At 54.2% G+C, this 23,453-nt stretch overlaps 1 protein-coding gene across 2 annotated transcripts in view; it reads left to right on the forward strand.

The window, feature by feature from the left end:
* CDH23 (cadherin related 23) overlaps nucleotides 1–23,453 on the forward strand; it is a 394,527-nt gene that overhangs the window by 173,537 nt on the left and 197,537 nt on the right. The window contains exons 10-11 of one of the 2 annotated variants that reach the window (XM_060125509.1): nucleotides 458–646; nucleotides 10,033–10,038. In XM_060125509.1, the coding sequence (XP_059981492.1) occupies nucleotides 458–646; nucleotides 10,033–10,038 (195 nt within the window). The remainder of the gene's footprint in view (nucleotides 1–457; nucleotides 647–10,032; nucleotides 10,039–23,453) is intronic. The other variant, XM_060125510.1, reaches the window with a different exon arrangement.

Below are 23,453 nucleotides of genomic sequence, written 5' to 3' on the forward strand. Positions count from 1 at the left end.
CTTCACGGTGCCTAGCACAGTGCTCAGTCCGTAGCAGATGCTGAATTAATTCTTGATTATCTGCTAGCACAGATGTTCTTGGCCTCAGTTTCATCATTTGCCGAATGAATGAAGACTCTCCCTTTGCCCCTAGATGAACCCCTAAATCTATCTCGTCTTCCCCACCCCACCTCATCCCCTTGGTTCTAGAATCCCACTGCCCGAGTTTGGTACTTTGTCTGTGTGTCCTTGTACAAGTTACTTAACCTCTCTGAGCTTCAGTTTCCCCATTGGTAATGGAGATCAGTAAAACGGGGATGCTAATGATAGAATCTTCCACCTGGGATTACGGTGAGGATCAGATGGGATAGTTCATATAAAGCGCAGTGCCCAGCATTGAGAAAGCCCTGGTAAATGATGACTTTTATCGTGACTATGGCCACCTTCATCCCTGGGGTGTTTATTCCTCTGTCTGCAGGGCACAGAGCTGAATGATGACCGCACCCCATCTGATGCCACAGTGACCACAACCTTCAACATCCTGGTGATTGACATCAATGACAATGCCCCAGAGTTCAACAGCTCCGAGTACAGCGTGGCCATCACTGAGCTGGCACAGGTCGGCTTTGCCCTCCCCCTCTTTATCCAGGTGGTGGACAAGGACGAGGTGAGTCCCAGAACACATGGCCGTCCAGCCCAGCACCCGGCCCGGGCTGTGCAACCCTGGAAGGGATGCCAGGGGTCACTGGGCTCCCAGGTCCCCATCTATAACATAGAAACAAACATTGCTGCAGCCTCCCCTGCTACGTTCTGAGGATAAATAAGGCTGCAAAAATTAGTAGTCTCTAAACTTTTGGACCAACCCCCCTACACCCTGTAAAAAATGTTTGCGCACACACCTCCAATGGATAGTTCTATATTTAGAAATGTATATACATGATCATCATACTAACCTAGTATGTACATTTTAAAACATACACACAAAAAATAGGAAATTTAAAAGGTAGAGGCTCTTGTATCAATGGTGACTTTGGAAAAGTCTTATTGCTGCTTTTGGGGTAATACTGACCCTGCCTTTTCCTTGCAAGGAGTGTAAGTGCCTTCCAGAGGATCCCAGGCCATAAAGAGACTCCAGAGGGTCCAGGACACCTGCATCCCCTTGCCCAAGGGCCAGCCAATCTTAAGAGGGATGGACATGGGCCACGAGTGGGAGAGAGCTCAAGAGGGACAGGAGGGAGGAGGCTCCGGCAGGGCTGCAGCTCCCGTGAGCCTAGCTATGCCCTGTGTCACTAGGCCAAGGACCGGGCCTGGATGGGGCAGCTTCCATCCCTTCAGGACCCTCTCAGCCTGCCTCCAACCCGCCCCTCCCCTCGCCCTACCTCCCTTGCCCGTCAGCAGTCACAACCTTAATAGGATTTGTATTTATTACCGCTGCTTCCCTGGCCCACTCTGCTCAGGAATTCCATTAGGTTTTCCCGCCCGGGGTGTTCTCTGCAATTACTCCTCACACGTGGCTGTACTGGCCTTGCTCCAGGCCCAGTTCCTCTTCACTTCCTGGCCCCTCTCCTGTCTCCTGTCAGCTTCTCTCAACTGGACACAGTCCCCCCAGGGACTCAGGTTCACAAGGGCAAGTTGGCCTGTGTGTGTGTGTGTGTGTGTGTGTGTGTGTGTGTGTGTGTGTGTACGTGCACAGTCACATTTCTGTTCATGTGTGTACACATATGTGCGTGCACACAGGACTCCATCTCCTGCTAAGTCTTTCCATACCTACCTGTCTGAGATAATTGAAGTATGTACTGAGCATCTACTGGGTTTTTTAAATTTATTTTTTATTTATTTATTTATTTGGCTGCGTTGGGTCTTTGTTGCTGCGTGAGGGCTTTCTCTAGTTGCGGCGAGTAGGGGCTGCTCTTTGTTGTGGTGCGTGGGCTTCTCATTGCGGGGGCTTCTCTTGTTGTGGAGCACGGGCTCTAGGCGTGCGGGCTTCAGTAGTTGTGGCACGTGGGCTCAGTTGTGGCTCACGGGGTTTAGGCGCGTGGGCTTCAGTAGTTGTGGCGCACAGGTTTAGTTGCTCCGCAGCATGTGGGATCTTCCCGGACCAGGGATCGAACCCGTGTCCCCTGCATTGGCAGGTGGATTCTTAACCACTGTGCCACCAGGGAAGTCCGCATCTGCTGTTTACAAGCAGCTATATCTGGCCACTTCAGGGAGTCCAGGAAGTGGAATCCATGGTCCCTGCCCCATGGGGCCAAATGTGTTTATGCAAATGTAATATGTAATTTTAAAACATATACAATAATGTAGAAAGTTTAAAAGGTGGAGACAAACAAATATAAAAACAGATTCTAACATTTTCTCACACCCCAGTGGATCATCTTGTATCCCCTGGGAGTGCAGGTCCCCCTTTGGAGACCGCTGTGTGAATGAGAACCTCAGAAGAAAATCCCATTCTAGGTTTCAGGCTGATAATAATGCCCAAGGGAAGAGAGACACTAGAAGCAGCGTGGGTCCAGGGTCCGGTGACTATAGGCAGTGAGGCTCCAGAGCTCAGCTGGGGAAGGGGGAAGTAGGGGCTGGGAGGATCGGGAAAGACTCTATGGTGAGAGGGGGACTAGGGCTGAGCCTTGGGGTATAAATCAGATGGTGAAAGGGTCCTCAGGAGGGGTGGTGGGGGCCAGGCTGTGGCCCACAGGGAGGACCGGAGGGAGAAACCTGTAAGTACATGGAGGGAACAGGCAGTAACCCGTGCAACTGATCAGGGATTGTGCAGTGGGCTGCTGGCAAGGTGGGCTGGGACATAGGCCTCGGGGGGCCTTGAATGCCGAGCCAAGGAATCAGCCGAGCCCTGTGTTCAAGGCCAGCCTTGCCATTTATTAGCTCTGTGACCTTGGGTGAGTCACCGGCCCTTTCTAAGCCTCACTTTGCTCATCTGTGTAAAACAGAAATAAAAAGACAATGTTTAAGTCAGTTTCTATCGCAGGAGCAAGTTAACCCTGAAAGAGCAGTTTATCTCTCACTGGGACTACTTGTCCGGCAAGGGTGGGCAGGGAGACCCTCCTCTGTGTGGTCACGCAGGTGCACACTCTGCAGGATCGTGGTTTGCTGCAGGAAGCAGGGGGCAGCTAAAGGCTTAAGCACCAGCTCTTCTACGCTTCATCCCAGAAGTGTGACGTCTACTCAGGGCCCATCAGCCAGAACTAGTTAGGTGCCCCCACCTCACTGCCTGAAGGCTGGGGAATGTGGGGAAGCAGTTAAATAGTTGTCTCTGCCACAAAGGGTATCAACAAGGTGTGTGGAGAGGAGGAGAGCCGATGATACGCGTATAGGACTTAGCACGGTGCCTGCCACACACAGATGCTAACCAGATGGGTCCAGGGACGTCGCCACCGGCAGGGCCAGAGCTCCCAGGGCCCTGCCCCTTGTTGAGGGATCTCAAGGTTACTCTGACCTCTTGGGTTTTACCTCAGGCTCCCTTTTGCAGGAAGCGTGTCTGAAGCATCTGCAGGAATGCTGAGGGGCGTCTGGATCCAGCCCGCCCTAGTGACCCTCCCCCCTCAGACACAGCCATCAGCACGCCCACTGTGAACAGGATGCCCCACACCACCAGGGACCACTCTGTTGCTTTCCCCTGGGATTTGGCCAGTGTCTCTGACGGTAGAGGACTGGGCTCCTTCCCACAGGGTCCCACTTCTCCAGGGCACAGTGAGGTGCAGAGAGAGGAGGAGAGGCAGCCCAGACTATCCCACCCTAAGGTCACCTGGACCATCTTCCTGTCTCCCCATAGGGCAGCACCCAGACCACCCCAGATGTGGTCCTGGGCTCGTTCCTAAATAAGAGAGAGAGAGAGAAATTGCTTTCTCAGTTGCCCTGTTCTTTTGCATCTCCCATCTCTTCTCCACTCTCCAAAACTCTGGAGGGCTTCAGATCTGGCCAGGGAAATGCTCCCAAAGCCTAGTCTTGGGTGCTAATGGCCAGGCCCCAGGTTCCCAAGGTGGAGTGTTCAGCCACATCACCGACAGGAACAAAAGACAGCAGCCACAGGCACTTGCAGCGCTGCCCAAGTGTCCGATGTCTGGGAAGAATCAGAGAACCTCAAAGGGGAATCAAGAGCTGTTGGAAAAGACTTTTTTTAATTGTCATTTTTCCGACTTCTCTTTCTGAGGGGAGACTCCATCTGTCGGGATTTGTGTCTGGGTTGAAAGTGACTCTGGATTTGCTGGCGTGGCAGGAAAATGTTTATGGAGCGGATCTGGAGGGGGGAAGGGCGCGTGAGGAGAGGTCAGATCCCTTTGTTGTAGATTCTCTAGAACATGTGGTTCTCCCTTGCACTCATCATGAGTGTGAATTTGCGGTTATTAGTGTGCGGTTATTAGAGGTCTCAAGAGTATCCGTCTTCCCCTTAGGCCGAATGACCCACAGGTAGGAGCAGGTCCGCTTCTGCTCACCCCTGTAACCCAGTGCCTCCTACTCTGCCTGGCACTTGGGGGGCACGCAGAAGTTCATTTTGGTTGAGTTAAAAACATGATTAAATGATAAAAGAAGCAATGAGGTGGCCCAGGGCTTTAGCCAAACTGGATCACCGGTCAGTACCCTTATGCTGAAGCCTAAATCCGGCTGAGTTTGTGTAGGAAGGTGACCTCAAAGGTCCACTGTGGGGCAGTAGAGGGTGCTGATGGAAAACAGGAAGGGAAGGAGGAAGCAGTTTAACCTCTCAGTCAGCCCTTTGTGGCAGCCTTTCCTAATAAGATGCTAACCTAATTCACAAAGCCTAGATAATGCCTGCCATCCCTTCCACATCCAAGATTCTACTCAGCCTCTCACTGAACCTCAGGCTCTGCCAGACCCTTCAAGACAGCAAAGGTGCTTGAAAGAGGCCCTTTCTCCGTCCCAAGGACGGCAACCCTATTGTCAAGTCTCGCTGAGTAATCTCTTCCCCTTTGCCGGGCTATAGAAAACTTACAGAAGCCAGAGGAGAAAGGGACAGGGTGGGCTGAAACCAGCAACCATCCATTTGTACCGTGTGACAGTTGAGATGCAAATAGATGGGTGTAATGCAAACCACACCAAAAGAATCTCAAGGCAAAAGGCCCCAGGAGTCAGCCTTGGTATGGGAGCTCATCTCCGAGTTTCAAATGAAAGGCCTCGGCAGCCTCATTCCCCCAGCTCGCCTGCTGGGCGTTCTCTTGTCTCCTCCTCGCTGCTGTTCTCGGAAGCCACAGGGAGTAGCTACGCACTCACCCACTTGGATCCCTACCATATCCTTACCCACTCCCTTGCCCTCAACATGATCTTTGCCTTTTCCCCAGTTTGGTCAACTTTTCCTCTCCTGATCTTGCCTGCAGCCCTTCTCCGTCCTACCTACGGCTGCGCCAGCCACAGGCTGTCGTGTTTTCCCGTCTGCACTGATTGGGAGGGTTGGCAGTCTCTGTTCAGTTGTCCTAAAAAGCCACTCTTCTACTTAGTTGCGAGTCCTGCCTCCTGCCTCCGAAGGGCTGGGGGCCAGAGGCGGGGAGCGTGGAAGCCCATCCGTGCCTCTGGCTGCTTTCCAAATTCCAGCAAAGGGGATTGTTGTTAAATGCTGTTTCTGTACGATGCGCGACCCCGCCCAGCTGACTGGGCTAAAAACGGACAGTTCCTCTCACATGCTCATCAGGGGAAATGCCATCCGTGTTATATCCTACCTTTATTCTCAGGAGTTGGGAGCATTTGATCCACTTTACTTCTGACCCACAGCTTCTCGGAACAGATTGGCTGCTGTCCTTGAGAATATGTTTGCAGAGGAGAAGGGTCGGAGTGGAGAGTGGGCTGCCAGTATCCCCCCAGAGAGGCCTCTGCTGCCCGGTTCTGCCCTATTCTGGGAATTGCAGTCATTACAGAATGGCCTTCAGATCTCATTAATTTGCGGGCTGCCCGCTGCCCCCTGGCCTTTGTGAGGGACGATATTGAAATGTACACAGGTGGGAGATGATGCATTCATTCACTCAACAAACGTTATGGTGCCAGGCCTGCCAGCCACGGGGAGGTGTTCTTCTGTGACTGTGAGCCCCAGCGGGAGCCAGCTGATGTGTTCTGAGTCATCTTTCTTTAGGAGCCCCCTGATGGCTGCGTTAAAAATGGGCTGTCGGGGGCCATGGGTGGAAGCAGGGAAACACAGCAACGTCTCCCGCACAGAAAACCCTCCCACCTCCCTTGACCACCTGTTCCAGCCGGCAGGTGCTTCCTAGCATCTGACTTGAGGCTCTCCTGCCCTATAGCCAATTTCCTCTTAAGGTGTTTGCAAGAAGCCAGAGAACGCCAGGCCCCTTACAATGAAACCAAAAAGTCCGCTAGAAACCGCCTTCAGAACGCTTCTCAGGACCCTGAATGGCTGTCTTCAGCCTTTGTGACTGAGGCTCTCCCGTGTTCAAATGGACCCAGGGTTTTGAACTCTGACTATAGCACTCTGCTACCAGACCTGTCCAGAGCTCCCGGAGAAGATGGTGCTGGAGCGAGCAGGGAAGCCCAGTCCCACCCCTCACTCACAGAGGGATTCCAGGCAAGTCATGCCCCCACTCTGCCTCAGTGGCCACCGCTGGGAAACCATGGGTTGGAGCATCAGCTTGAAGACTATAAATCCTAACACTCTTTTTGTCCAAAAGGACCTGGGTGGGAAGGGGGAGGGCACCGACTGAAGCTTCCCTAACCCTAACGCTAACCAACCCCCGACATTGGCCCATCCTCCCCCACCCTGAACTTGCTTCAGCCACTTCTGCTCCCCTCTTTGGGCAGAGGGGCCTGGCACTGCTGTGGGCCTCATGCCCTGCCCCCAGCCTCTCCCTGCTTTTTTATTAGATACCACCTGGGGCAGCCTGGCCCTTCATGGGTTAGGAAGAAAGAGCCAGCTAGAGTGGTTACAGATAAGGGCTTTGAAGCCAGACTGCCTGGGTTCAAATCCTGGCGCTGCCACTTTTGTTCTGTGTAACCTTAGGGGACTCATTTATCCTCTCTGATCCAGTTTTATTATCTGCAAAATGGAGGCAGTAATAATGCTTAGCTCATAGAGCTATTATGAGGATTAAATGGGTCAATATGTGTATTTAGAACAGTGCCTGGCCCATAAAAAGCACTCTTTAAGCCCTAACAATTCTTATTCCCAGCCCTGGAAGATATGTGTATTATTGTGTCCTTTCTAGGGAAAACGAAGTTGAGGTTCAGAGAGGTTAAGGGACTTCCCCAAGGTCACACAGCCGGTGGGTCTCAGAGCTTCGCTTTAAACACTCCTGTGCCTCTTGCTCATCTCCCTACTTACAGCCATGACTCCCCATTCTCAGAGGTCTGGTCTCACCAAGCAGGTGGGTCTCCCACCTCCAGCATGGCTGGTGGGAAGGCGAAGGGGAGGTGAGGCATTGGGGGCGGCTGCACCACAGAGGTGAGTGGGAACACATCTGGCAGGAGCTAATTCCTATTTCAGGCAGGAGATGACACTATTCATTTGTTTGAGGGGCATTGGGAAAAAAAACAAACAAACGGAGTTACCCACCTCCCCAAGGAGAAAACATCACCAAGCAGATAAGTAAAAGAAAGCAAATGACAGGGAGAAAAGGCCATATTCCAGAATATTGGTTTTATTTGTAGGCATGAGGAGGCAGTGAGAAGGGGAGGTTGCTCTCGTTCTCCTGTTAATCTTGGCTTTATTTTTATCCATCACCCTCATTTTCCATTCCACATGTGTTCCAGGCCTGTCAGGGAGCCCAGCCCGCAACCTTGTATTTATTTAAATGCATTTTCGCATTTGTTCCTGTTAGTCAGTCTGTCCAGCCTGCGGTTCCTCTGGCCCTTCTCCCCACACACAGCCCTGCAAGGTTGTGGGGCGGGCCCCATGGGCCCCTCCCAGGCGTCCTTTTAGTCCAGGGGTTCTTAATCCAGGATGGGAGCCCACTGACTCGCCAAGGCATCCTTGACCCTGAATGGAGAAAAATCTGCATCTTTATTTTTGCTAACCTCTACCTGAACTTTCATACTCCCTTTAATTATGAAATAGAAAGAAACCACAGCGGCCTTAGTAGTACCTGTGACTCTGAGCCCAAGAGAAATCTCAGATATTTTCATATCGCATTACAGGTGTCACAGGGATCTCAAAATATCATTTACACTCTTCACTACTTTGAAATTACGGTGTATATTAGACCTGTTGCCGAATCTTATTGTTTTATGCATTAAGAAGCACATAATTCTACTCTAACACCCTTTTTAAATGCTTTGATAACTGTATTTCAAGATAATTAATTGACATTGTGGTCCCGTGTGTTTTATTTTATGCAATTAAAATGTTATTCTCTTAAGGGGGTCTGTGGGGGTTACTAGACTGGAACTAGGGTCCATGGCACGAAAAAGAGGGAAGACTCCTCCTTAATCCCTGTCCTCACTAACTGCCCCCCTTCAGCCGGACTCCCTCCTTGGGCTTTTGCTGTAAGGCTGGCCTTCCAGTGGTTCTCAGAGTTGCCATCCTGAGCTGCACATCCATTTGGGGTGAGGTGGGGTGAGAACAGAGAGGCCACTTTCTCCATGTCAGACATTCAGCTGAGGGTCCATTTTCCGGCTCTGGACCCTCCAGGCCACTGTTCAACTGGGCCCCATAAATCCACCTACCAACATCTACTTTGCAGTAGAGGCACAGGAAATATACATCCCTGGCACCCTAGGGAGTGATCCCAGCTGCCCTAAACTCTCCCTACCTGCTGATGTGACCCAACACACGGACCTCTGCTTTCCTATTTTCCAAAGCAATTTGAACTAGAAACCAAAGTCTAGAAGCACTGACGAGAGATGAGGGAGAGAGGGGAGGGCAGGCTGCCAGCATCGCTGGAGGCAGATGTAGGTTTCTGCTCCCTGTGGATGTGCGATTATCCAATCATCCAGGCCCTTCTTTCCCCTCCATTAGGGAGATAACTGGGATCTGGCTGGAAATGACCCACCTCCCACTGAATCCCCCGCGGGGTATGAGGGAAGTAGATGGAATGCCTCCAGCATCCTGTACCTCTCGCCCAGCTTGTGATTTCATCACTGAAGTAAAGCAGAGAGGAGGTAGAGGACGAGGGGTCTGGCCCAGGGAACTACCAAGGCACGGCACATTGCCTAACCCCTCTCCCCCCAGCCAGGTGCCCATCCTGGCTACTCCTATTTCTGAAAGGTTTTCTGGTGGTTCTGTTGCAAAGCAGGGGTTAAGCGTCCACCCAAAGCACAGTCAGCATAGCCGGGACCTGGGATCCGTGGTGCCTGGGTGAGCACCGCTCTGCGCATTTGTTCCCCGCCTCTGCCCTGGCTGCGGGCAGGGGTCTGTCTGCGAGACCTCTGCCGTGTCACGGCTTCAATACATATTTCTAGGGTTCCTCCCTCAAGATTTAGGCTCACCAGGAAAATGTCTTTTGACTTCAAAGCAAAGCCGCTCTGGAAGGAAAGCCAGCGGAGCAGGGCAGCCCCATCGGTGCTTTTTCCCATTAATTTCTCCCCAGGTGCCTTGGCTAAGGAGTTTTCCGTGCGTGGCTGCATCCCGTGATGTGATTCCTCCCGGCATGCTACGCTCCAGCCTCCCTGAGGAGCAGGGGGTGTCCTCGACATGATTCAGACCCCTCCCAATTTAGTCTCACCGTAAATCTACTTAGCATGCTGCTTACGCCAGGCCCCGTAGCCCTGGCGGGGGTGTGAAGCAGGCAGGGCCTGTTTGGCAGCTGTAGTGCCAGCACCCATACCTCACCCCTCCCCACCCAAGTACCCACGGCTCGGCTCTAGAGTCCCCTCCAGCGGCTGGAGGTCATCTTCCATATTGGATCTGGGGGATTGCTCCCCTTTTACCCAGCTCCCTTCCCCACGCCCACCACCTCCCATTGGCACGGATGGGAAGTACCGGGAATCATTTTAGCCCCCTAAAAGCAGCGTCTGGTCTTCCTGGAGACCCCCACCCGGATCATAAACAGAACTAACAAACTTCACGCTCTCTCCGTCGCCTCTTGGCTGGGTCATGCCCACTCTGGTGCCCCTTCACCACGGGCCCTGGTGAGCCCAGCCTCACCCTAGAACGTGGTTTCTAACTCCCACCCTCCCCCACCTGCCCCATTTGCCACCCGCTGTCACGGCCCCAACAGCAACTGGTGGTATGTCTTGTTCATCCCCGTCTTGAAGGGTAGGGATAAGCAGAGCTCAGCTAGGAGCTGTGCCTGTGTAGCCCACCCCGTCACCGTGACCATGGGCTGTGAGACATCCTCATCAGCAAGGCACAGGGAGTGCAGATTCCTGCAGAGCAGCCTTGGGGAGGGCCGGCCACTGAGGAGGCCGGGGAGCATCCTCCCCTGCTTTCCTGGGCTCCTGCTGCCTCTGTCCCCTGAGCGGGGAGAATGGTGCAGGGATGGGCCGGGAGGCGGGTAGGAGGCTTTCGATGCAAGGCAAGGTTTCATGGCTGTGTTGTCATTCTGTCCATGAAGGCCTAGGGCAGACGTTTCCTCCTTCCTCTCCAGACCTTAGCTTCTCCATTGAATTTGAAAAAGGAATTGGGAGTGAGAGAAGTTTTCGAGATCAGTGTTGGCATATGTTTACATCCCAAGTTGGAAGGATGTTTCGGTGCAGAGAAGAGTGTATTTCCCTCTCCTTTGTCCTGACAGGGGCCCTGAGCCTAGTGTCAACAGGCAGAAGGTACCTCGGCTCTTCTCACTTGAGCACAACGAATTTAGAGAGGAACCTTCCACGTGAGGTCACAGAGCAGGGCCAGCGATACACAGCGAGCAGCTAGTGAAGCACGCAGGGGAGCAGGCCGGGGGCCAGAGGAAAGAGATGCCCTAGAGGGACTCTTGCATTGAGTGGGAGGCGGGAATCAGTCGTTCGTTCATTTATTCAGCAGGTGTTTGTTGAGCACCTACTGCGTGCCACATGCTCTTCTAGGCACTGTTCGTAAGTGAACACACAGGCGAAGTCCAGCCCTCGGGCAGTGTATGTACCAGCAGTGGAAGGCTGAAGAAACAAATCGATGTATATTATGTCCAGTGGTGATGAGAGCCATGGAGAAAATATAAAGCAGAGTGAGGGGCCTAAGGGAGTGCTTGGGAGGGGAAGGGGTTAGAGGAAGTCTCTCCAATAAGATGACGTATGAGGAGAGACCTCAGTGAAGTGGCGGGTGAGCTGTGTGGCTACTTGGAGGAAGAGCATTCCAGGCAGAGGGAGCAGCCGGCCTGGTGGCTCTGAGGCAGGAGTGTGCCTGTACGTCGAGGAAGCCACGAGGAGGCCCGTGGGCTGGGGGAGGGCAGACAGGCCCGGCTGTTTCTGAGGCTCTGCTTTCGGAGGCAGGAAGATGATCGTGAGCAGGGAACAAGGCACTTGATCGGACCAAAGTTTCAAAAGGACAGTCTCTGGAAACAACCCAAATGCCCACCACCTGATGAGTAGATAAACAAATGTGCTGTCTCCGTACAGTGGAATATTATTCAACTGTTACAGTAATGAAGTTCTGATCCATGGCGCAACACAGGTGAACCTAGAAAGCAGGATGCAGGTGAAGGAAGCCAGACACAAACAGCCACGCAGTCGGGGATTCCATTTACATGAAGTGTCCCGAACAGGCAGGTCCACAGAGACAGAAGGCACATTGGTGGTCGCAGGGGCTGGAGGGAACGGCAATGAGGAGGGGACTGCTCGTGGTACAGGATTTCCTTTGGGGATGATAAAACTGTTTTAGAACTAGATACAGGTGGTGGTTGTACAACGTGGGGAATACGCTCAAAACCACTGAATCGTACGCATTAAGATGGCTAAAATGGGCTTCCCTGGTGGCCCAGTGGTTGAGAGTCCGCTTGCCGTTGCAGGGGACATGGGTTCGTGCCCCGGTCCGGGAGGATCCCACATGCCGCGGAGTGGCTGGGCCCATGAGCCATGGCCGCTGAGCCTGTGCGTCTGGAGCCTGTGCTCCGCAACGGGAGAGGCCCGCGTACTGCAAAAAAGAAAAAAAAAAAAAAGATGGCTAAAATGATGAATTTTATCTCAATTAAAAAACTTTAAGGATGCACTGGCTGCCTGGATCCATAGACAGTGCAGGGCAGGACCATTCCTAGGAGGCGAGGGCAGTAAGTGGGCAGACAGGTGTGTGCAGGGGTGGGGAGTGGTCACCTCCTGGGCGTGTTTTGAAGGGAGAGGATTTGCTGGGGTGATGGGGGTCCTTGAGAATGACTGCACGAGCTGTTTGACTTGAGCAGTTAGGAAACTGGAGCTCTTACTTCCTGAGATAGTGAAGCAGTAGCTTTGGTGAGGGGAAGGTGGAATCCGTGGCTTAGCTTTCAACATGTTAGGTTTGACGTGCTCGTTAGACATTCAAGTGGAAATGCCGGGAAGACAGAGGGGGTGTGCTGGTAAACGCCCAGCAAGCGGCTCTGGGGTTGGAGGACCCTAACATGTAGCACTTGGTGATCTCTCTGGTGTACATACTCCTACCATGGCCTATCTCGAGCTACCAGCATGACGTCAGCTGGCTCTCCGAGATCCTAGAAATCCGACAGGAGCCTCTCGAGCCAAGGAGGCTCCAGCCACACTGTGTGGGTCCAGGCTGGAGGGGAAAATGGGAGCGTTGCCAGCGTCTGGGTTGTAGTTAAAGCCGTGGGTCTAACCAGGCTCACCCAAGGAAAGGGGTGTGGGTAAGAGCAGAGAGCAGGGCTGGGGGCTGAGGGCACCTCAGCGTTCATGTTAGGGAAGATGAGGACGAACCAGCAAAGACACTGAGAAGGAGCGACCCCTGAGGGAGGAGGAAGGCCAAGAGGCAGCACTGAAGGCCAGGAGAACGATTGAGACAGTGGTGGGGAGACAGGAGGCAGCCGCCTGAACATCTATCAGTAGTCCCCAATTAGCATACATATCTGTATTTACTTTTCTGTTCTCCGCATAAGGACTCTTAATTACCCTCATTAGGGAAGGTCCAAATCCACTGACATTTACTGAGCAGGTCCACCAGGCTTTTTTCTGTTTGTTTTTTTAAATCCACTTAACCCTCTTCTCCCCCCCACCTTCAAAGCCCTCCCTAGTACACCGGCTTGGCCCTGCCCTTAGAGGGATACAGGACTTTCCTTCCCTAGCTCTGCAGTCCACGCAGATATGCTAACTCATCCTATAGGAACTGGACTGTGCTTAAATAAGCAGGCCACAGGTGAAGTGAGAATCGAATGGATCTGAAAGGCATTCTGCTGAGTGAGAGCAGCCAGTCTCAAAGGCGACAGACGTCCTGTGTGATTCTATGACATTCTCAAAAGACAAAAGTCTAGTGACAAAGAACCCATCAGTGGTTACTAGGGGTTAGGGGTAAGAGAGGGGTGACCGGAAAGGGATAGCACAAGGGAGTTTGGGGTGGGGGTGGACCTGTTCTGCATCCTGTTTGTGATGGGGGAATGCAAAGCTATATATTCTAAGATGCGTAGAACTGTATACCCCAAAATGTCAATTTCACTGCATGTTAATTATAAAATTTCTAAAAATTTATATTATTGAAGACCTTTCCACCCACATCCCCCCCAAAAAAGATGACGTGAAAGGTACCAGCATAAATAGCACCACTGATGGACTTTTATGCTCAGATAGCACCATCCTTCTCTCCACTGTCATTTAATTCAACAAATATGTAATACCACCCCCCTGTAAGGGAGAAGGGTAGGCTCCAGGGCCATGAATGCCACCATGAGTTGGAACCCAATTCAGCAGGCGGTCAGGAGCCATCATCGACAGTTCTTGAGTATGAGTGATACCCTCAGAGAAGTGCTTTAGGTTCATTAATCCGGACAGAAGGAGAAAGAGGACAGGGTGATGGCAGAGAGCGCAAATGGGCAAGGGCTGGATGTGGGCTCCGTGAAAAAGATGAGGGTTGGAGTGAGGCTAGGGTTTGGAATCCCAGAGGTGGAAGTGGCAGAAGCTCAAAAGGGCAGGCGAGGGCTTCCCTGGTGGCGCGGTGGTTGAGAGTCCGCCTGCCGTTGCAGGGGACACGGGTTCGTGCCCCGGTCCGGGAAGATCCCACATGCCGCGGAGCGGCTGGGCCCGTGAGCCGTGGCCACTGAGCCTGCGCGTCCGGAGCCTGTGCTCCGCAACGGGAGAGGCCCCAACAGTGAGAGGCCCGCGTACCGCAAAAAAAAAAAAAAAAAAAGGGCGGGCGTGGGAAGCAGCTAGATGGAGGAAAAGACGGCAGCTAGCACCACCCTGCTGGGCGCGGCCAGGCTCCTGGTTTCATCATTCTCTCAACTTAGTTCTTCATCTGAATGCCCTCCACCACCCTTGCCTGTTCTGTCTCCGAGTCTCTCTCTGTTTATCTTTGTCAGCTTTTCTTTGAATCAGATCATCCGTCTCTTGCCCCCCTTCCCACTGTCTCTGTCTTCTGATTTTTTCTCACACCCACACATTCACAGATACGTACCTGCAGCTCATTCACTCATGCCTGTATTGCTTTGTCTGTTTAACCACAGTTACTATGTGGCCAGTACCTGTGTGCCTGGGAAGGCATGGCATGGGTCATGTGGGCAGGGCTCTTTGCAAACCTGGGCAGCTGTGCCCGGGTTTGACTTCAGGATGCCCAAGGGCAGCTGAGTGACACTGTCATCAGGCATGGTCACCCATCTGCCTGGAGCCCAGTGCCCTGTCCCAGCCTAGGACCCTTTCCTTAGGGCATTTGTGGAGCCTTTGTTCTCAGGGAAGGGGCCCCAAGTCTGGGCAGCTGCACCCAGCAGAGGGCTAGGAGCAGGAAGGAGATGAAATCACCCACTGCCCTCTGGCTCCCAGGACACCCAGGGTCATGGCCTCTAAATTGTCTTGAGTTCTACCTGGCCCCCCTCCGCCAAGCCTCTTGAGGCAATGGGATCCCTCTCCACCCGTCCCTGCCACCCAGAGGCATGGGGAAGGTGGACTCGCTCTTGGAGAGGCAGAGGAATATAAAGTGGTGTGATTAGCGCAGGCAGGCAGAGTCCCCCTCCTGATTTCCATAAGGTGTGTAGATTTCTTTGCCTTGCCACATTTCTCTCTCTGTGGGAACAGGGAGATAGTTTTAGCATGGTAAATGGACAGAGCCAGGCGGCTGCTCAGTGCAAGGCCCACTCCCAGCTCTGCACCCTGCCCCTCCCTGCCCCGAGGCCGAGGCCCCTAGAGGGCCCAGCCAGGAAGCAGAGGCTGGACACCCCCTCCACCAGCCCAGCCAGGCTCCCCGTCCTCCTGCTGTGGCCCTGCCCCTCAGGGCTTGTGATCCTCTGCAGAAGGGACCCCCGGAGGGAGGGGCAGACTGGGATGCACACCCTTTCTTCCTGCATTTTGGCCTCTCCTCCCTGCAGCTCTGAGTACACTTACACTTTCGCCCACTGCCCCGACCCCAGCCAAAACTCGGGTGCAGAGTTTACCAGTGGAGTGAGAAAGGGGATTGAAGCCAGGTGTGAGGGTGACGTCCAAGTTGGCGGATTCTGACCAGAATGGCAGACTTTAATGTTAGAAAAGTGGCCGCCCGTGCTGGAGGCCGGGCCGCAAGGAAGAAATCCTTAAGCTTTCCACTTAGGACAGGTGCCTTCAAACAGGGCCCCATGCAGGAGAGAGGGAGGAAAGGATGAGGCGGCCGTGGCCTGGCTCCCGTGGGATCTTGTGGGGTGGAGCATATGGTTCGGGAATTAAGAGCTCGGGCCTCATGAATCTCACATGGTCCCTCTGCCCTTTGCTCGCGGAGGTACCAGTCCAGTACCTCTGGCCTCGCAGCAGTCTCTGCATGTGTGGGCCTGGAAAGGCCCCTGTGAGCCCTGGGCTTTCCACATAAAGCTTGCCCTTCAGCCACACCCACGGGCACTGTTAAGGGGAGCCTAGCCCTCCCGACAGGTACCCCCTGAAGCCACTTTGTTTCAGTAAGTACCCACTGGGCTGATTGCTCAGGTCCCTAGGAGTCCAGGGTAGCCTAAAGATTTGGAGGAAATGGCTATTCGCTTGGGGCATAGAAATGAGGCCAGAGCGACTGGTTCCATCTCTAGGGGTGGGTACAGTTAGCTTTGCTGTACCTAGTGGACATAGGTGGCACCTGTGACCCCCAGACGGAACCCATCCAGAGCCATGGTCACCAAGGCTGAGCAAAAGCTGCTAGTCCGCTGTGCACCCTCCTCGTTGGTAAGGACCAGCTCCTGTGTGTGAGCTGCTTGGGGGTTGGAGCCTCCGAAGTCAGCTCAGACTTTGGGGAGCACCTATGGGACACAGGGGCTGGTGTGGTTGGAACTAGATGCTTAGACTCCTTGTTTTCCACCCCCAGCGCGTGACCTCCACACCTGGACAGTGGTGCCAGCCGGCCCCTGCTGGGCTCTCAGACTCTCATCGTAGAGTTGGGGACCTATTATCCTAATATGCCTGAGATTGCCAAGGTTTTAGCACTTTAAGCCCACATCTCAGGAACCCTCTCAGTCTCAGGCAAACTGGGACAGCTGGTCAACCAGGGGCAGTGCCCATCATCAACGATGCAGGCTTGAGAGGGGGCCCACTCCAAGGCTCTGAACCAGACAGGCCTGGAACACAGAAGAGAAAGAGACAGCAGAGCTGAGCTACCCCCGCTTGACATGGGCTTTGCTGGGTCCCTGGAGTTGGGACTCAGCACCCAGGGACAGAAGGGGTGGGGAGAGGGGCAAGGAAAGAAACAAGCTGACAGGTAGGTGTAGCTGGGTGAGATCCCCATAGTGCACTAGGGTAATGGGCTGCAAATTAGGAAAACAATTTGAAAGCACCTGTCCCTCATTTACCTTAATGCATGTACCCAATGCACATTGTAATTCATTTCCCAGAAGAGCTGGGGTTGGCTGCAGGGCTGACAGACCGGATCCCTCTGGAGGGAGAGAGGAAGGGAGGGAGAGAGGGAGAGAGGGAGAGAGGGAGGGAGGGAGGTGTGCACGTGCAGGTGAGGAGCACCTGCCCACCTCTGGATCTCTTCTGTAGATGAATAATACACACGTCTGCTAGTGATGGAACTGACAGCTCTCTAGTATTCTTTCTCTAAAGTGCCAGGTGCCAATAGGATTGAATTAGATTTCACAGGGGTTTTTGCAATACAAGGAATTCACCAACAAATTACTCTTAAAGAGGGAAAATCAATTATTTGGAGCAGAGATAAGCTGAAGGCAAGGCAGCCTCGGATTGATCCTGTCTGTGCAGGCGTGTGTGGAAGTGTGTGGAATTCAACAGATAACCTGGGGAGAGGAGGGCCAGGTCTGCCGGAGAGAGGGTTGGAGGAGGGGGAAGCAGAGGAAGGGCGATGGGGGGAGGAGGAGGAGGGAGAGAGGAAGAGTTGGAGGTCGAAGGTAAAGGAGGGAGAAAATGAAAAGGGAAAGGGGAGAGGGGAGGGGGAAGAAAACAGGGAGAAGAGGGATAAAAGCAAAAGGAGAAGAGAGAAAAGATGGAGAGGGAGGGAAGGGGAGAGAGAGAAGGATCAGAGAAGGCTTGGAGAGAGGAGTGGACAGAGCAAGTGCGAAAAGCAGTTTGAAAGAGCACAGCAGGTGTTAACGGGCCCTTAGAGAATCACCCAGTCCGAGCTTCCCATTTTGCAGATCAGGGAACTGAGGCCCAGAGAGATAAAAGGTCCTGCCCCAGAGAGGAATGGCAGATCCAGAGAAAACCTCAGATCCCTGGTTCCTGACCTCAGGCTCACACTGTTCAAGGGTCTGAACCACAGAGGAGCTTGGGAAGGGGGTGTAGGTGGACTGAGAGCCTGAAATGAGGGCTGTCCTTCACCCCGCTGCATCCTGGGAACCCTCCCAGGCCCAGGCCAACTGGGACAGTTGGTCAGCCAGGGGCAGTGCCCACCATCTCTGATTCAGGCCTGAGAGTTGGCCCACTCCCAGGGTGGAGAAGCTGAGGCTCTGAGCCAGGCAAGCCTGGGATGCAGAAGAAGAAGACACAGCAGAGCTGAGCTACCACCATGTGACATGGGCTTTGCTGGGTCTCTGGAGTTGGGACGCCGTGCCCAGTAACTGGAGGGGGTGGGAGGAACACAAGGAGACAGAAGGTGGCCGTTCACCCAGAAATTAATGGGGATGTGCCGGCATCAGCTCTCCCAGACTCTGAAGCTTGGCAGGTCCCTGGGGACTGAGGCGGAGTCAGGGGATGAAGGCAATGACAGTGCAGGTCTTCTCCCCATTGTCCCCTGGACTCCGACTTCACAGTGGGCAGCCTGCGCAGTGGGTGTGGGACAGCTGCCCTGGGCAGGCAGGCGGGGCCAGAGCAGCTTGGTGCCCCCCTTAAGTGTGGGGCTGGGGAAAGAAGCAGCAAGTTTTGAAGTGCAGGGTGAGGAGAGGCCGGCCCCCTGCCAAGTTCACCTGGGCATGTCTGACTGGAGTTAGTTAAGTGAAAGGATGGACAAAGGAGTGATGAAGAATACATCTTCCGTGGACTTTTGATTTTCTGCCATTCAATAGCATGGATTAGACCAACAGGGCACAGTGGAAGAGGGAGGGAGGCCTAGGGCCCCCTGCCCAGGATGGGGGGTCCCCTCACCCCTGCACACATCCAAGCCTTTGTCCTTCTCTGCCTGCCCCTCTCATTCCTGGCCAAGCCAAGGTCTAGAAATCAGCCCCTCCCCAGGGGTACCTCTCTCCCTCCCTCCCCTTGCAGAACAGTAACCACTCTCCTTTACTGAGCATTTACTCCATCCCAAGCACTTTACTAATATTTTGCTGCTCTCCCACCATAGCCCTATCAGGTAGGCTTCATTCTTCCCATTTTGCAGGTGAGGAAGTTGAGGTTCAAGGAGATAAGATTGTGCAAAAATCACACAGCTGGAAAGGGTAGTACCCGCATCTGGACTCAGGGCTAACTCCAAAGCCTGTGCTTTTAGCCACCGCTGAAGCTTAGGGCCTCACACCTTGGAATCACTCACTGGTCAGAGGGCTCTTCCCTGGCTGGCCTGAATTTTGGACAGGGCTTCTGCGAGGGTGGCACTGACTCTGTGGGCCCATCTCCGCATTCCAGGTCCCCAGCGCCATTCCCACCTTGAGCTAAGGGTGTCCCACCAGCCCACAGAGCTCTCTGGGTACCTCTGGGGGTCCCTGGGCCTTCTTCGTCTTGGTTCACAACACTGCAGAGTCCCTAGTCCCCTCTACATGCACGTGACCCTGGTCCTTCCTCGTCTATTGAAAGGAATTAAGGTCCCCTCCAGGGCACATCGTGGTTCATAGGGTGGGGTGAGGGTCCCCTAGCATTTGGGTACAAAGGAAACACACACACAAGGCTCCTGCCATCAGGGAGCCTCCTGTCTTGGGCAAGAAAACATAACCCACAAGTCAGGCACCAAAACCTGGTGAAGCAGAGACAACACTGCTGCTTAGTCCTGTGGGGTGTGCTTTATTCTCCCCACTTCACAGAGGAAGAAATTGAGGCTCCAGGAGTGGAGGCGCGTTGCCCAAGGTCACACAGCTAGGAAGCAGCAGAGCCTGTTTCCCAGCCCTGAACCCCATCCCCTCCGCTGTATTACACCACTGGGTCACCAACCCGCCCGCTACCCTGACCAACAGTGGAGGGAGATGAGCGTCTCTAAGGGGCAACTGGTGCCACCTCAGCAGGGAGGTGCCTCGGGGGGGGAGAACCAGGCAGGAGTCAGCAGGATGAGGAACGCACCTGCAGGTCTCACATCCAGGGAAGGAGTCTGGGGGCTGCGCCAGGCCTTCCTCCCTTTGGGAACCAGGTCACCTGCAGAGGGAAGTACCAGTGGCCCGAGGCCACAGGGGATGTGACTGGGGGAAGCCATATCCAGTGAGAAGTCAGGTGCAGGCTCTGAGAGCACCCAGGACACCTCCAAGCCTAAAGGCCTGACAGGTGGAATCTGCTCCCCGAGAGGAGGGAAGGGCCCCGCACATGGCAGCTGTTAACCAGTGTGAACGCCACCCGGGACCCCGCCAGGGTTGTCGTGAGCGCTCAGTGAGCTAACAGTTGTAGAGGACCCAGCACATAATAACCTCTCAATACATAGTTGGAAAACAACACTGGGTCAATCACGGAGCCAATATTGGCTGTGGGAGCTGCAAAGATGCTAGGCAGGAACGTCCTTGCCGTCCTTGCCGGGCAAGCTCTGCTCTGACCGCCCTCAAGGCCACCCCTCCACTTCCAGGAGTGGGAGGGGAGCTTTGGGGAGTCGAGGCTGGGGAGGCAGCCCCTGCTGGCAGCGGCCTATACCTTGGGCTGGGGGCTGGTGTGCTGCCCTCCACGGGGTAGGGGACGGTGGTGCCAAGACTTCAGTCACCAGGAGCAAAGCGTAGCTCGCTGCACGGGGCGGGAAGAGTGAGGAGTGATTTCATGCGTCCCTCCCCTCCAATAAATAAAGAAAGCCAAACTGTCGCAGCCCCACGGGCAGCCAGCCGGCACCCAGCCCGGTGCGGGGAGGGGCCGGCGCTGCAGCTCGGCTCTGGGACCCGCGGCTGCCGGCTATCAACATTCTCATCGCCTCTCCTGGCTGGAAGAGAATTTAATCCACTGGGCTCCTCTCCACACACACTGGGATCCTTTTGATGTTCCTCTTTATCTCCTTTCCCAACAAAATTGCCCCTCGACAGCTCCAAGAGGGCCTCTTGCCTCTCCCCCCTCCCCCCTCCCCCCTCCCTCCCCGCCCCACTAAGCAGCGCGCACTCCGCTCCCCACCCCCGAACGGGCTGCAAGGGGCAAAGGCGTGGAGGACACAGGACCCAGAGGAGCAGGGCCGCACCCTCCTACAGCCCCGGCTCCCCTCCCCTCCACCTGGCTCCCTGATCTTGGCAGAGGCGCGCTTTGCCCCTTGGGCCTCGCTCCTGGCATTTAGCGAAGGTAGGAAGGGTCTTCCAGTGTCATCTGTTGCCAGTTCTTTGCAGTTCTTTGCACACATGAGGAGCAGCGTTCTGTAGAGGGGGCGACACGCGGGAGGCCGGGAGAGAGAGGTGATGAAGAGCTTGGACTCTGTAGGAGTCAGTACTGACCTGAGTTTGAATCCTTCACTGGCAGCTATGCATCTTGAACAAGTTACCCTCTCTGGCCTCAGTTTCCTTCTCTGTAAAAAGGGTGGACTGATGCTGACGTCACTGGGATGCGAAAATTTTGATTAAGGTATGAAGCACACGGTAGAGGCTTGGTAAATGGAAGCTGCTGTTTTAGAAGGCTCTGCGCTGAGGGCTGCAGTTAATAGGGGTTTTGCACCAACTTAATGAACTGGGTAATAATCCCACACACACATCCCGAGGGATTAACAGTCACAAGCCAAGTCCCAGCGGGAATTAGCCCTCTGGGCAGGTTCTGAAAGGGGCAGGCTGAGCATTTGAGGGAATTTAGCCGGAGGTGGCTCTGGGGTCTCAGGACAGCCATATGCGGGGTCCTGACAGCTACAGTGTCGAGCCTAGTGAACTTCCAGTCCCTGGCGGCAGATCAGCGAGAAGGGAGCTGACCTCACTTGTTGAGACCCAGAGATCTCATATGAAGGGGCCAGGAGGCCGTGGGGTGGAGAGGAGGTAGGAAGCCCAGTGCTCCGGCTTGGCCAGGCGCTCATCCTGCATCTGCACTGAGCTAGCACCACATTCCCAGGCGTCCCCTCAGTCCCTCTGCCTGCGTACTCCCTCACCTCCAGCCTTGCTCGGTCCCGGAGATTCTCCAAGCTCAGCGTGCATCAGAACACCTGGAGGGCTTGTTAAAACAGTGCTGAGCCCCACCCCCAGGGTTTCTGATATGGTAAACCTGAGTGTGACCGCCAAATCTGCATTTCTAACAAGTTCCTAGGTGACTGTGATGCTACCGTTCCTGTAGAACACTCAGAGAACCACTGCTGTCCCCGAGTAGTTCTCATCCGTGGGTGCACGTTAGAACGAGTAACCTGAAGAGCGTTATAAAATCCTGATGTCTCGTCTCCTCCACCCCAAGTCTAATTTCCTTGGTCTGGGGTGCAGCCTAGGCATGGGGGGGGATTTTAAAGCGCCCCAGGTGGGTTGTTTTTTTAATTAATTATTTATTCTTGGATGCATTGGGTCTTCGTTGCTGCACGCGGGCTTTCTCTAGTTGTGGCGAGCAGGGGCTATTTTTCGTGTGATGCACAGGCTTCTCATTGCTGTGGCTTATTTTGTTGGGGAGCACAGGCTCTAGGCACGTGGGCTTCAGTAGTTGTGGCGCACGGGCTTGGTTGCTCTGTGACATGTGGCCCCTAGGGCTCGAACCCATGTCCCCTGCATTGGCAGGCGGACTCTCAACCACTGCGCCACCAGGGAAGCCCCACCTTCCTTTTTTAACCCCAGTGTTCCCGTGCTCCAGAGCCTAGAGTGGCTCCCTACTGCTCACGGAAGCAATGTCATGCTGGAGCCCTCCAGATGGCGCCTGCGGAGGAACTCCAGGAGAGCTGCAAAGCCTCCCAATACCCCAACAACCTCCCCGGCTTCTGTACATGGACCCTTTGTAATCAGCTCACTTGTCTGCCTCATCATCAATTCTTCTTCTCCACTGCGTGCCTTGCTTAGGCCAGTGCTTCTCAAATGGTGGTCTCAGACCAGCAGCGGTATCCGCATCACCTGGAACTTGTTAGAAATGCAAATTCACAGGTCCGCCCCGATCTACTGAATCAGATACTCCTGGGGGAGGACGGCCATTGGTAGTTGACCAAGCCTCCAGGTGATGCTGATACACGCTAAGGCCCGAGAACTTCGTGTTTAAAGCCACTTCCTCCACCTGGAGTGCATTTTCCCTTCATTTCTAAAGCAACTCCTCTTGGGGCAGCCTCCTCTGCTGGCGTCCTCTTAGATTCGGCCTTGGAGTGCTCAGTGATGCCGTCTTGGTTTGCTCAGCTCACTCATATTGCTGGGTGGAACTTCAGTACATTCCCCCCGTGCCCTGGAGCTGCAGCTGGGGGACGCCCACATCAGGCCCTGACTCTGTTTCCCTCAGTGTGGAGGGCACCCCGGCCTGGGAGCTGGGCCTGGGCTCTTATCCTCACTCTGCCGCCAACCTCTGTGAATTCCATTTCCTCTGGAGGGGTTTCCAAGCTCCAGTTTTCCTTCATCTGCACCGTGTGGCCCATGGGAAGAGGATCGAACGGAGTAACGGGTGAGGAAAAGCCGCTGAAGTCCCTTCGCATCGGAGCACCTCCTGTGTGCCTGCTCTGATGTGGCTTTGCACTACCTCAGGGGCTCCCAACAGCAGCTGCAGAAGGTTATTCTCTGGTTATTCTGACCTGTGTCTGGCAAAGAGTAGGCATCCAGTGAATGTTTGCTGTGTGATTGTTGTTCGTATCGTCAGCTATCTGAACAATTGTGAAACAAGTTTCGGGACATAGTTTTAAGTGGAAAAAATCCAACACAGCAGTGTGTAGAGCATGCTACTGTTTGTGTCGAAGAGGGGAGGCATAGATACGCAATGCTCTTACATGCATGGATTTTCTGGGGAAAGAGATCCGGGGATTGGGGTATGGTTGTCTCCGGGGAAGGCTCTCAAAGGGTAGGGAGGGCAACAGGGAAAGGGAGTCGGTTGTGTGCCCTTTACAC

The sequence above is a fragment of the Lagenorhynchus albirostris genome, chromosome 16 (assembly GCF_949774975.1).
Source record: "Lagenorhynchus albirostris chromosome 16, mLagAlb1.1, whole genome shotgun sequence".
NCBI classification, from domain to species: Eukaryota; Metazoa; Chordata; class Mammalia; order Artiodactyla; family Delphinidae; genus Lagenorhynchus; species Lagenorhynchus albirostris.